Source organism: Dama dama, chromosome 23 (assembly GCF_033118175.1).
Source record: "Dama dama isolate Ldn47 chromosome 23, ASM3311817v1, whole genome shotgun sequence".
In the NCBI taxonomy this organism is placed as follows: Eukaryota; Metazoa; Chordata; class Mammalia; order Artiodactyla; family Cervidae; genus Dama; species Dama dama.
Genome location: NC_083703.1, coordinates 74,765,649 through 74,780,168, shown reverse-complemented (window position 1 = coordinate 74,780,168; position 14,520 = coordinate 74,765,649). Strand labels below are relative to the sequence as shown.

General features: G+C 51.5%; 1 protein-coding gene across 2 annotated transcripts; it reads right to left on the bottom strand.

Annotated features, from left to right (window-relative positions):
- Positions 1-2,378: 2,378 nt before the first annotated feature.
- Positions 2,379-13,106, bottom strand: CD40 (CD40 molecule). 2 transcript variants are annotated; one of them, XM_061127401.1, is made up of 9 exons: positions 12,965-13,106; positions 9,531-9,609; positions 9,081-9,206; positions 8,647-8,793; positions 8,195-8,288; positions 5,312-5,373; positions 3,529-3,627; positions 3,404-3,432; positions 2,379-2,940 (listed from the first exon to the last, which is right to left on the bottom strand). In XM_061127401.1, exons 1-9 carry the CDS (start codon positions 13,013-13,015, stop codon positions 2,779-2,781), a joined length of 849 nt encoding a protein of 282 aa, XP_060983384.1. In that variant the 5' UTR covers positions 13,016-13,106; the 3' UTR covers positions 2,379-2,778. The 2 variants fall into 2 exon arrangements, with proteins under 2 accessions (XP_060983384.1, XP_060983385.1); XM_061127402.1 differs by having other exon boundaries at positions 3,541-3,627.
- Positions 13,107-14,520: the final 1,414 nt, after the last annotated feature.

Sequence of the window (14,520 nt, the reverse complement as noted above, 5' to 3'; positions counted from 1 at the left end):
GTTCTCAAAGTGTGACCCCTGGACCAGCAGCATCACCTGGGACACCTGTAGAAACGCACAGTCTTGGGCCACATCCCAAAGATACTAAATCAGAAACACGGGCGGCGGAGCCCAGCAATTTGTCTTTTATTAATGACAGGTCTTATAGGTGGTTCTGATACATGCTCGAGACTGAGAACCAGTGACTAGGAGAGATCAAAGGAGGCATCCATAGCATCTGCCCACTGTATTGCCTCCATTTGCCAGATGGGCAAACTGAGACCCTAAAAAGTGAGCATGACCTACCCGAGGTCACACAGACAATAGGTGGCAGACCTGGGTCTTTAGTCTCTTTCTGCCATACCGTCCTGTAGAGAAGCAGCACTAGCTTTTAGACTCTCTTGTGGTTTTAGTCACTAAGCCGTATCCAACTCTTTTCAGCCCCATGGAGTGTAACCCTCCAGGGTGCTCCGTCCACAAGATTTCCTGGGCAAGAATACATTTCCTTCTCCAGTATCTTCCTGACCCAGGGATCAAAGCTTAGTCTCCTGCTTGGCAGGCAGATTCTTTACCACTGAGTCACCAGGCTTCCCTGGACTCGGCAGGGGATAGAGGTGAGGGCCCAGGGCTCCCCTCCACCCGCCCCCCACCTCCACCACTTTACCCTGCTTTCTGAACCAGACGGCTCCCCCTGGTGCCTCCAAATGGTTCTCTCCTGGGAAGGTTGCCAAGCCAGGTGCCTTCTCCCGGCTCCCAGCTGCCCTCACAGCCTCCAATGGGGACAAGCCCTCTCCACCCCCACCCTCCAGGCAGCAGGACAGGTTGGGAAATCCAAAGCAGCTTCTCATGGTGGGGGTGGAGGGGTGAGGTCCCTGGGTTAAACCAGCCCAGCCCCATCTTCAGCAGGAGTCTTTGTGCTGGGGCTTTGCAATCCCCTTCCTTCTCCTTCTTGCCCTACAACCTCCCCCCTCCCCTCCCCTCTGCTCCCACTCCATCTGCTGCTCCTCCTGGCTAGGCTCCCCCTCAGTTGGCACAGCAGGAAAAGAGAACAGGATGGTTTATTTTTATCCCCAGATACTGCTTAGGGGGAAGGGGGCACCATCTGACCGAGAAGTCGTCAGAGGCTCCTATGGCATTTGGGAGGTCAAAGGAGGTGGGGAGCCCGGGAGCTCCCTGGGAAGGGGCCACAGATGTAGGCTCCAAAGAGCAGGCAGGGCTGGAAAAAGCAGCCCAGGACCGGGAAGGGGCGCTCTGAGGGGCACCGCTCTGAACTGTTGTGTGACTAGAAATTACCTCTCTGGGCCTCCATTTCCACCTCCGATAAAGACGTAGGGGGATGCTGGCCCTGCCTGCCCCAAAGGCTATTGTCGAGAATGTGAACCACACGGGAAAACCCCTTTGCAAACAGGGTGCCAAATGTGAGGGCACGTGGAACCCACCCTGGAGAGGCCGCGGCCTGGGGACTTTTCTCATTTACGCTCAGAAGGCGCCCTAATTCTGAGAGCCTGACAGCATGTGAGGCAGCTCATGTCACCCAGCGTGTCCACCCCCGCTTTTCTTTTTACATGTTTGATGACTTTTTAATTACATAAGCAGTGTGTGAATTCACTCTTCTTTGGGGGGGGGGCGGGGATGAAGCATTATGGGAAAGTCAAATCTTTCTCTAACCAACCCTCCCCCGGACCCTTCTTACCTAACTGAGACAGTCCAATTCTTCGAGCTGTGCCAGTTCTGTGCGTCCTTCCAGGACCCCGGTTTATACCCACATATATAACACACTATGTTTATACACGTATCTGTAGGTGATATATCTGGAGAAGGCAATGGCACCCCACTCCAGTACTCTTGCCTGGAAAATCCCATGGACGGAGGAGCCTGGTAGGCTGCAGTCCATGAGGTCCCCAAGAGTCGGGCACGACTGAGCAGCTTCACTTTCACTTTTCACTTTCATGCATTGGAGAAGGAAATGGCAACCCACTCCAGTGTTCTTGCCTGGAGAATCCCAGGGATGGGCGAGCCTGGTGGGCTGCCATCTATGGGGTCGCACAGAGTCGTATATGACTGAAGCAACTTAGCAGCAGCAGCAGCAGGTGATCACATTGTTTTGGGTTGTGTGTGTGTGCTCAGTCACGTCCCACTCTTTGCAACCCCAGACTGTAGCCCACCAAGCTCCTCTGTTCCTGGCGTTCTCCAGGCAGGAACACTGGAGTGAGTGGGTTGCCATTTCCTCCTTCAGGGGATCTTCCCAGGGATTGAACCCGCATCTCTTGCATCTCCTGCATTGGAAGGCGGATGCTTTAGCACTGAGCCACCTAGTTTGGGTTACATGCTTTAAAAAAAAGTTTCTGTGCCCACCATTCTGCAACCTACACCCCCACACCATGACAGTGTTTTTAAGATCTGTTGCATAAATATATTACAATTTTATTTAGCCAGTCCCCTGGTGATGGACAGTTAAGCAGTTTCCAGTTGCTCACTGTCACAAACAATACTGCGATGCATATCCATGTACATGCCTCCTGGGCTCAGAGCAGCTGCCGAATGACATCTGTCAGCAATGAACCGCTTGCTGGGGTGGAAGGTCTGGTGGATATTATTGTGTGTCCTCCCCAAAGTTTTGTTACCATCCTTAAAAGCAGGTTGGGAGATTGAACGGGCTCCAGGGCTGGGGTGAAAGGCGCCCCAAGGTGAACTCCTTCTGGGCTGCAGGCAGAGGGCGGCTGTCGCCCTCCCCCGCAGCAGCAGCCCCAGGTTGGTGTCCATGTGCCCGGGCTGCCACGCCGCTGGGCGCCCGCAGCCTCATTCTCGCTCCTGCACGGAGATGCGGCTCTCTTTGCCGTCCTCCTGGGTGACCGGCTGACACCAACATAAGGTCTCCTGCACCGGAGGAGGTGGGTGGGGGCCGGTCAAGTCCTCCGGATCAATCGTCTCCACGGGATCCTGCCTTTCAGGGTGCAGGGCCTGGGGAGACAAGGCTTGGGGTTGCCCCTAGCAACACTTCTGAGCCCTCCCCTGGAAGCCATCCCACCCCTCGCCCCTTTTGCCTTTCCCAAACCAAGGGTCAGTGCTGATTCCATGGGTGCGTCCTGCCCCCTGCTGGCCACAGCGAGAGTGTCACGAAGCTTCCGTAAGGGGGGCCCCCGGGTTAAGGAAATGCTCCTCCATCACCCACTCCTGGACCCCACACCAAGGCTCGGAAGATGCAGTTCTCCCAGGAAAGAAGAATAAATGTCAGATTTTGCCAGTGGTGCTGGGGAAGCTCTGGGGGAAGGTGATCTTGAGAGAAGAGAAAAGGGGAAAAGGGGAGAAGCCCCAAGCCCAGAGGAGGGGGAGGGGACTGGCCCTGCATCAATTTTGTTGCCATATGGGCAACAATGAATCAGTCTTTATTTCCCGTCTTAGACTGCTCCTTGGGGTGACCTACCTTAGCCTGTTTTTTCTTGGTCATGTTCCCTAGAGAGGGGGAAAAAAAAGGATGGGGAGTTGGCAAGGCAAGATCAGAAAACGGGTGACCCGTCAACTGTGCCTCCTGCCCCATCACCTCCCCACCTGGGGACTCACTGATACAGGCAGATACCAACAGGACAGCAAACAGGACTCCCAGCGTGATGGGGATCACCACCAGGGTCCTCATCCGACTCTGGAAACCTGGAGAGAGCAAGACTTCAGCCATGGCTCCCCACCCTTTTGCCCAAAGCTGCTGTGCTTTGCTGGACTCTAAAACCCTTCTGTGTCTAAGCACTTCTATATCAGAAATTTCAAACACATGGCCCCGAGTAGAAATGTGACCAGCAGATGTCTTTACTGTGACTGGCATGTGTGGTGTTTTGTTTTTTGTTTTTTAATTTATAATATTTGCCAACATTTTTAAATTGGGAGATTGCACATTTAAAATTTAGGTATCTGATTTCTCTTACAAATTTGGAAGATCCAGCCCCAGGGGACCAGCAGCCCACCTGCCACTCATTGGCCAGAATTGAGTGGTGAAAGTTGCCGCTACCAGCTCCCCACGCTCCCCACCCCTCCCTACTCTTTGCCCAGTACCAAGGCCCAGCTTCATGTACATCTGCACCCTTGTCTTTGTTATAGAAGAATGGAGGGGAAGGGAAAGTGTTTCTTGTGTCTAAGTCTCTATTCTATGTGGGAAACTGGGGGAAAAAAGACCAGAGGTGTGGTAAGGACTAAAGTAAGCCCAATGAAGCACTGCCTCAGGACAAAACTGAAGGGGACACCCAAAAGCTCAGTAATCAAGATAAGTCGTATTTTTTTGGCCACACCACACAGCATGTGGGATCTTAGTTCCCTGGCCAGGAATTGAACCCATGCCTGCTGCATAGGAAGTGCAGAGTCTTAACCACTGGACTGCCAGGGAAGTCCCAAATAAGTCATATTTTAATGTCATGTTTTGAAAAATCATATCAGCAAACTCTGGCCCACAGGCCAGCTGCCTGTTTTTAAATAAAGTTTTATTGGAACTGGAGTCGGGATTATGGTAAAGCAAGTGAGGCTGGTTGTACAAATACAGGGTTGGAGCCTGTCTTTATTTAAACTGTTGCTCTTCTATTTGTTATGGAGTTTTTACAGTAATTTTTTTTTAATATTGCCTCAAATATCTATCTTGATGACAGCATTTTTCTGGTGCTCCCTTAAATACTGTGCCCAAGGCAAGTGCCTCCCTCGCCTCACCCCAGTCCCAACCGTGCCAAGAGGAAAGTGAATTTTAAGGAAAAGCAGAGCATCTTTTTCTTACCCCTGATCTTTTTCACTCATTAACTGGATCCTGCCTAATCCCTGTAGTTATTTGAGTCTGTGATCTGTGCTGTAAGTCACCTCCTCATTTTAAAATAAAAACTGAGGTGTCTGGTGGCCTAGAGGTTAGGATTCCGGGCTTTCACTGCTATGGCCGGGATTCAGTCCTTGGTCAGGGAACTGAGATTCTGCAAGCCATGTGGCACGGCTGAAAAAAAAAACTGAGGCCCTGAGAGGAAACAGTGTCACACATGCTGGTCCTCAATGTGCAGGGTGGCAGAAGAGCACTGAGTGGGCGCTTCCAAAATGCCTGAGCCCACGCCAGGTATTTACACTGCCCTATTAGGGGAGGTGGTATTATCCCATTTTACAGATGGAGAAACTGAGGCTCAGAGAGAGGGAGTGACTTGCCCAGGCTCCACAGATAAGCGGCAGAGCTAGCTTGCCACAATTCCAAATTGCCGCCTCCTCTTGCTTTAACCTCCCCTCCCTCTTTCCCCACCAGTGCCTCCGGGTACCCCAGGCTTCCCCTCAGCTCCCCACCTTCTTAGCCTGCCACTGGGGCCCACTCTCCAGGACTTACCGCAGACAACGTCTGTCTTATTCGTCCCCGCATGTTGTTCCACCAGGCCTTTTCTCTCGCAGCTGTGTACAGACACAAGTACACACATACGTGCACATGCAGACACACACACACACACAGAAAGAGACACTAAGTTTCCCCAGTCGTGAGATTTCCAACCCCAGAGGGAGACAGCCAACAACCAACAAGTCCACGTTCATGAAGCATGTATTATGTGCACTCTCCTGAGCTGGTTGTTATGGGAATGACGCGGACTGTTCATCTAGAACTCATGAGTACAAAGGAAAGACGATGGTAAATCATGAAGGAGTGAGGATAGGAAAGCCTCTGATGAGTGCCAAGTGCACTTGAACTGGGAATGCTTCAGAGTAGAGGAGAGAGAATCCACAGTGACTGGAATGCAAGGATGAGGGCACTGCCCAAATTTGGCACCACTGATGTCCGGGGGCCACATAATTTTTCTTCTGTGGTGGGGACTGTCCTGAATACCATAGGATGTTTAGCAGCGTCCCTGGCCTCTCCCCACTAGAGGCCAGTAGTATCCTCCTCCTCTGTTGTGACAACCAAAAATATCTCCAGATATCATCACATGTCCCCTGGGGAAGAAAACTGCTCAGTTGAGAATCTCTGGTCATCCAGAAAGACTTCCCTGGGGAAGTTAGATCTCAGTGGCCCCTTGAGGGATGTAAAATTTAGAACATCAGTATATTTAGGGCATGCCAGGGGGCTCAGCGGTAAAGAATCCACCTGCAATGCAAGAGACACAGGTTCAGTCCCTGGGTGAAGATCCTCTGGAGAAGGAAATAGCAACCCACTCCTGTATTCTTTTCTGGGAAATCCCATGGACAGAGGAGCCTGGTGGGCTACAGGCTGTGGGGCTGCAAAGGAGTCGGACACAACTTAGCAACTGAACAACAATAATAACATACTCTCTTTAAGCAGGACAACATGATACTAAGGATTAGGTGGGTGATGAGCCAGATGGTATAAGGAAACTCTGGAAAATTGGGTCTTTAGAACCAGATCACTAATCAGCCATGCAGCTTTCTACTGGATTCAACTGGATTCAGCTGGTGGGTCGCATCAGCGTCCAACCAGATGACTCAAGCTGCTAGAGGATTTAATGGCCAAAGATCTCCCAGGAGGAAAAACGACAGAAAAATGGCTGGCCAGGAGGCCATTGCCCAAGTCATACATGAGATGATGAAGACTTGGACCAAGGTGGTTCCCAGGAGGAATGGAAAGGGATGGACAGAGAAGGACATCACAAAGGACAAAACATCTAACACAGGAAAAAGAGAAGCTTCAAAGAAAGCACGTATATGAGAAGAGTGCTTAAGAGTTTTTGAAACACACTTGCATGTCTTTTCCTCCACCCTTGTGAAATGAAGGTCTTTCTCATTTTCTGAATGAGGACACCAAGGCTCAGATGAGGGTCACAGTTCCACACAGTCACACCCTTTCTAAGCTTAGTGAGTTTGGAACCCAGTGCTCTGGTTCCACCAAGCCAAGGTGCCTCCCTTTCTCAGTCAACATTTATCAGTAAAGATTTATTGAGCACCTACTATGCAGCAGGCATAAGGGATACATCCATGGAAAAAAAAAAAAAGATCGTCTCTATAGTTCAGGAGTTTGCCACCTACTGGAGACAGGCAGACAGTAAACAGTGTATATGGGATGCTACTATTTGTGTGAAAGATCCGTTTGCATGTGCGTGCCTTTGTTTATGCAGAGAATCTCTAGAAGGACACGCTTGGTCCAGTGGCTGCAGGATGGCTGAGGGTGACAAGGGGACATATCACTGTTGGCCCTTGTATGCCTTCTGTCCTCATGCCTGTCTTACTCATTTTTTCAAATTAAATGTAAAAAAAAAACTTAATCAGGCGTGTGCTTAAGCATATTCCAGGCAGAAGAGTTTAATGCAAAAGAACGAACAGTGTGTTGAGGGAATTGCAAGCAACATGATGTCAGGAAGAGATCAAGAGATGGAGCTGGGAGGTCAGAGGCTGTGCAGAGGAGTTGGGGTTTCATCCCAAAGGCGCAGAGAGCCACGGAGCATTTTAAACAGGGAGTGCCGTGCTCCGAAGAGAACAGTGGAAAGCTTACTTTGGCAAAGGGATGGAGAGCCAGCTGAAAGGGAGAGGATAGAGGCAGGGAGGCCAGTGAGGAGGCTACAGCATCATCCAGACCACAGTGATGAGGTCCAAACTAAGGTGGTGACAGGAAGATTAGAGAGAAGGAGGAAGAGTCCCAAAACATTTGGAAGGTTAGACAGACAGGACCTAGCGACTGATTGGGGGAGACGGAGGGGGATGCTGCAACAGGTGCCCAGAGGCATGTTTGTGCCTGTCACAGTGGGTGAAGGGAGCAGGCAGGTGCCCCTGGCTCACCTCCGAGGAGGTGTACCCTTGGCAGATAGATACAACAGTCTGGGACCTAGGAGACAAATCTAGACAGATGGTGATGGAGAATGATCAAAGGGGGATAGTAGCCAAAGCCATGGATGTGGAAAAGATGGTCCAGGGGAGGTGGGCAAAGTGAGAGGAGACCAGAGCCTAGAACAAAGGCCTAGAAAACCAGTTCAGGAGGAGGAAGGAGGGGCTGAGAGGGGTACAAGGAAAGGAAGAGAAGTGTCACTGTGCCCCCATGGAGGGAGAATTTCACCAAAGATCAGAGAGCAGCAGTGTCTATTACCACCAAAAGAGAGCAGGCAAGAAATGCCGAAAGTGTCTGGTCAGCCATGGGGTCCCTCGAGACATTCTAGAGGTGTGTGAGTGTGTGTGGACGTGGGGAGTGGGGACCGAAGGACAGGTGGCCAGAGAGAAGGGAAGCAGGTCCCGTGCCCCTCTTGGGGCAGGAAGCACAAGGGATGAGTCCTTATACCTTGTCCAACGGTGACACTTTTCAAAAGCAGACGACACATTGGAGAAGAAGCCGGCCGGGCAGGGTTCACAGATGGTATCCGAAACCCCTGTAGCTGAGGGGGAGGAGGAGGCATTGATCATCACAGTGGACCCCCTGTCTGGCTCTTAGGGGGACCGGTGGGCAGGCAAGACCAGAAGGGCATCCTGCTTCAAAGCACTTCTCCCCACAGGACACACCTTCCCTTGCTGCAGGCAGCCCCTAAGGAGGCTTCTCCCACGGCCCTCCCGAGGCTGATGCCCACAGTGGGAGGCAGAAGGCAAAGGTTCCACTTCCAACCCACTATGGTGGAGATATCAACGTAGGCTGGTCCCTCCGCCTCTGGGGCAGAGTGCCCGCTGCCCAGCCCCTCTCCTTGGGCCCTTGCCTCCTCTCTCCTGCCTCTAGAGCTGATTCGCACACAGGCCACTTACCGATCTGCTTGACCCCGAAGCCAGGGAAACACAAGCTGTGGGGCGTGCAGCTTTCGCAGGTGTGACTGGTACAGTGCTGGCCTTCAACACACACACAAGTGGTGTCTGTATTCAAGGTGCCCTCGCTCTGGATCCGGAGCCCTAGGTCTGTGCAGAGACAGGCAGGAAGGAAGGATGGGAACCCCTTACCAGCCGTGATCCAGGGGCCCCTGATCTTCATATTTCCCGTTCTTTTCTCTTAGACCCTCTTCCTAGCAGGGAGGGCAATCAAATTAGGTAACAACCAAGACAACCCAGACTCTAACCAATCAGAACAGACCCTGGTTACTAAAAAAAAAAAAAAAAAAAAAAAAAGCCAGGGTGGCTGTACTGTCAGGAATGAGCTGGAATATCAGCCTGACTCCCAAGGGCCCCTTCCCCCGCAGCCCGCATACTGGGGTTGCAGTATCTGTGCTCGTGACAGTATTTCTCTCTGTTCCAGGTGGACAGGAATTCGCCTTTGCCACAGGACTGGCATGCTGTTTTGCTGACCTCCGTGCAGTCGTTCACCAGTTTCTGTCCTGGAAAACATCCAGAAATGAGGGCACTCCAGCCAACCCAATGAGTCAGACACTTCATTGAAAAGTGGTAAGGCTGGGCTTTAGGGAGGGGGGTTCAAAGAGAGCAGTCCCAGAGCCTTCCAGCCTTCATACTCTGGTATAGGACGCAGAAGAGATAGGAACCCTAGTTCTGGGTCGGCAGAGAGGAAGCTCAGAACATCCTGGGACAGGGACAGGGAATCCCAGGGGTCATTTAAGACACAAGCTTATAGTTGACACATGAGATCTGCATCTGCCAACAGACCAAGACAGGTCCCACGTGAGGCTAGAGGGTCAGCATCTCACCCGGCGGACACAAATCACAGCAATGATTGTTCACTGGGTATTGCTTTTCTCCGCAAGCAGTGGCTGGTTCTGCGTGGACCTAAAAACAGAATTGGGTGATTTGAAGGGATCTTGAACTCTCAATTGTAGCTTCCTTGACAGAAAGGTGCAAATCAGCCAGGACAGAGGTTAGAACCAAAGTGGAAGTACAAAGCAGAAAAAGGGGGCCTGTGTATTATATATTGCATTTGTTTTTAACTAAACCGTATGATGACAAAGGTACTCAGAGAATCATTCTGGTATCTTACAAAGTGATTGCACTGTTAACTCACAGTATTCATTGAACTAAACAGATCTTCCTTTTGGTTTGACAGCTGAGTCTTTCCTCTCCCCAGAGACCGAAGAGCACACGAGGACTCCAGCATCTACCCTGGAGTCCTGAAGCTGGCTGACTCCAGCTGGTCCTAGTCCAAATGGGGGCTATATTTAGCATCTGGCCTCTTCCTTCTATTCTTTTGCTCCCCACCCTCTTCCCCTCTCCGAGCCTCATCATGTTTTCTCCCTCCAACCTCTCATCATCTGATCATCCAACCCTTCCCTCATGAAATACAGGATGGAGCAGCTGGAAGGATAAAATCCAACTCTTTCACTTCACATGTGGTGAGACTAGGGACCAGAAAGGCTGATTCACTTGCCCAAGGTCACGCAGTGATAGAATCCGAATAAGAACTCGGGTCTCAATACTCCCTCTCTCCATCAACGTGGGTCTCACCTGCATTATTGTCACCACATCCAGGTACCACCCATGCTATTCATGACTTCTTGTTTGTTTAAATACATTTATTTTCAAGGTAAACCTCATAGCATTGCCATGAGAGAAAAACTAGTATCACTTCTCTTAAATAAAAGGCAACCCTAAAAATAAATTCAGCAGAAACAAAACAATGTCATTAAACCATAGCTGATTGCTTTGCTTACTGACAGACCTCTACCCCAGGCCCGCTCCTGATTTTTATTTTAAAAGGAGGATTAGAAGGCATTTGACAGGAATTAACTATATTCTAGCTCCAGCGACTTCCTTCTTGAAAAAATAAAAAGGATTTTAAACAGAACTGCAAAATGAATCTATGTTGTTAATTCCACATCTGCATGGGGTTGCAGAAGAGTTGACATGACTTAGTAACTAAACAACAGCAACCGCATGCTCTCTAAAATCATCTCACACTTTGGGAACAGCCAGTGAAAAGAACAGTTTTAAGGGTCAAACAGCTTAAAACTCCAGTCTTGACTTTGTAACACTTAACTAGTTATTTTGCCTATCTTATCCTCAGTTTCTACAACTCTAAAATTGGAGAGATGCCTGCCCCACAGATTAGGACTTCCTACGTGGCCCCAGTGGTTAAGAACCCACCTCCCAATACAGGAGCTATAAGAGACATGGGTTTGATCCCTGGGTCAGGAAGATCCTCTGGAGGAGGACATGGCAGCTCACTCCAGTGTTCTTGCCTAGAGAATCCCATGGACAGAGGAGCCTGGTGGGCTACAATCCATGGTGTCACAAAGAGTCGACTGAAGCAATTTAGCATGCACGCATGCACGGATTAGGTTGTGAAGATGAGAAAGAATGGATGAATATGGCCTGGTATGGTGTCCAGAACATAGTAGGTGCTCATTAAATGGCACTTTTAATTATCATACATACATAAGTATCTGCTGGGTTGCCCAGCACCCTGGCTACCAAGATCCTACCTAATTGGTGGCTCTCATTCAACCTGGGGTGGGGGGGTGGGGGGCAAATTACTTACAGAAGTGTATCTTATCCCAAGCAGGGAAGGAGACAGCAAAGGTTACTGCTCCCACCATAACATCACAACACACCATCCCGTGAGCGTTCTCCCCACAAGCCCATGGACCTTCCCCCCACACTCTCAGAGCAATAAAAATCCTCTAGGCCATTTTCAAACATATGAGAAATATAGCCCCTCCTCTGAAAATGTGTCAAATCCCAGTTCCCACTTCACAGTTTCGACCCTTCTGACACGTGGGAGCTTGGAGACTCTCACCATCTGAGAGGCTGGCTCAGGAATCAGGCAGATGTAGATTTATTGGCAGGTTTCACCTACCTAAGTGGATTGGGGCAAGCCATTTTCTCTCTGTGAGCCTCAGTTTGCTCATCTGTATAATGGGGGAGTTGGAAGAAATCAGACCAAGAATGCATGTAAAGTATTTTGCTCCAAGCCTGACACACAGGAGGCTCTCAATAAATAGCCCCAGATATTGTTGTCACAGCCTCATCTCCACCTGGAGCTAAAATTGGGACTTTGCTCTTGAGAAGCCCAGACCACCTTTCACCCTCTCCCCGCTGGCTTTTCCTCCACTTCTCCTCCAAGAGCCCCCTTCCTGCCTCCTTTCTCCCTAAGAGCCATTGCTTACAGTGAAAATGAAAGTGCTGGGGCCAGAGCAGCTTCCCCACGGCATCTCTCCCCTTGCTGCTGACCCCTACTTCATGGGTCGTTCCTGCCCTGCCTTCATGCCAGAAAGTACAGCCCTTGAAAGTTAGGGGGAGACCAGAGGGGTGGGGATGACAGTGTCAGGTACTTGGGGGATTCCCAGCCTCCAGAATGAGGAACTACAAAAATACTAGAAGCGAGTCAAGTGTGGAACTCTGAAAATCCCGGAGATATGCTTGGTTGGGCATATCTGAACCCTTCTGGTACCTAGAGAAACCCCTGCTGGTCTCCCAGCCCTTTCATGGTCCCATGAACTGTTCAGTTCCCCCTGAGAGTCCCCTATGTCATCTTAAATTCCGGAGGCAGGGACAGAGCCTTGGGTATTCCTCCTATGTTGGGGGAGGGGGAGGATCACCACGGTTTGGTTCTGGAGTGGGAATGTTAAAAGCTCCCAGCCTTCTCAGAGAAGCACCTGCGCCTCTGCCCTCATCCCTTGCTCCCGCAAGATGCCCTGGAAGAAGGCCACCCCAGCTGGCAAGGAGGTGATAACGACTCACAGAGGCTGGCATCTATCCACAACGGGAAAGAGGCAGGAAAACGGCCAGACCCGCCCCTTCCCTTGGCTAGCCTCCCTTCTCACTTCTGAAACCCCTCACCGTCTCTTTGGGGCCAGCCTCTGAGGCAGACCCAGACTCCAGTTTTTTGACTAGATAAAGGCTTAAGGCTGCTGAAACCCCCAACCTCATCTGCGCTGCCTAGGCGTTTCCTGAGGCGACCCCACTAGGCGCCCTCTGTGGACCACCTGGGACCCCCCCACCCCAGCCTGGGAGGAGAGAGAAACAGCCCATCTCATTCAGCCATGACCCCGGGTACCTTACCCAGCTTCCACACCCCCACCCCAAAATCAGCTCAGAAGGTCCCCTGCCCGAAGTATCGCTTCTTTTCCCATTCCCTACTCTCTAATCTCAAATTCCCGCCTCTGGTCGGAACGGAATTTCAACTTACGGCGGTCAGAAAGCAGGCCCAGAAGAGACACTGCAGAAGCAGACGAACCATGGCGAGAGAGAACCGGGCGGCCGGAGGAGAGCGCGCCCGGACTCGGCCGCTTCCAGTTCCCCTGTCCCGGCCCGGGGGCCCGCCCAGGAAAGAAGCGGGGTCTTCGGGGACCAATCGCAGCCGGCCTCACTGGCGGGGGGGCGGAGCTCCCGGGGACACACCTTCCTGGGATTTCCCCCAGGACATTCCCGGGGAGTCTAATTCCCCAAGGAGTTTAGGGACGCGCTTTGGGGGTGGAAGCGGGGAGAAGCGGGAAGGCGTGGTTCCAAGGAGAGCTCTTCTTGGGAACCCCCCCGCCGCCCCCTGGGACTACAAAGGCTGAGCAGGAGGGAGGCAGCCGCTTTCTGGGGATGGGGATGAGGGGTTGGGAGAGAGGCGAAGGGAGTGGAAAGAGATCCCTATGGGTGTTGAGAAGACTCCCCCACCCGGCCCTGTTCTTCCCCGCCGCCTCCGGCAATCCCTGCGGAACCGAAAGTGTCGAACGCCGCGGATGGAGAGGCCTAAGGAAGTTCCCAGAAAACGGGAAGGCCACGGCTGGGTAGTGGAAGGAGGGTTGGGGGGGCCTTTCAAGGAAAAGAGTTTCCCAACTTACAGTTTCGCTCTCTTTCAAAGGAAATTCCCTCGCGTGGGCGCCGCGTCCCAGAGCGCCCCCTCCTCCATTCCATCCATCCATCCATCCATCCATCCATCCATCCATGCTGTCCACACCAGACTCTATTCCATTCCTGTTCCCTTCCGCCACCTGAAGACAGGCACTTAGAATAGACCAGTCTTTCGTGGGATCGCAGGACCCCTTGAGATTCTCGGGAGACTGGAGACCGCCTAGTTCTGCAGAAGCACAAGTCCTTGTAGCTATTATTTCCCGAGTTCAGACCCTCCAAGCCTTTCCTGAACCAGTATTGACACTCTGCTCTGCAGCAGGGAACACCTGGGTTCCGGCCTAGGCTCTGCTTCTGATGGGCTGGGTGTCCTTAAGCCTCAGTTTGCTTCAATGAAACCTAAGGAGCTTGAACTAGAGGGTGGTTGGGGTGATGGCTCTCCAAGCTCTGAGTTTCTGGGGGGTCAAAAGGCCAAACTGCGCAGGACGGGAGTGGGCTGCTAACCCCGTCCTCCTGGCTTCTGCTGCAAAGGGCACGTTTGCAGACCTGTAGATTCTTCTTTCAGAATCCCATCCCCTCTCTTCTATCCCCTCTGCCACTGCCTTAATTCAGAGGCTCAGCATCTTTTACCTGGGCTGTCACAAAAGCCTCACTAATTCAATTAAGTATTTGTTGAGTCTCTGCTATGTTCCAGGTAACTCTGAGCCCTCTCTCTAATTGTGCACATTGTTGCAATTCCCTTCATAGGATCTGATCTGATGGGAGCACTTCACTGCTTAAAAACCTTTTTGCGCTGCCCTACAACCAGTCCATCCTAAAGGAGATCAGTCCTGGGTGTTCATTGGAAGGACTGATGCTGAAGCTGAAACTCCAATACTTTGGCCACCTGATGTGAAGAGGTGACTC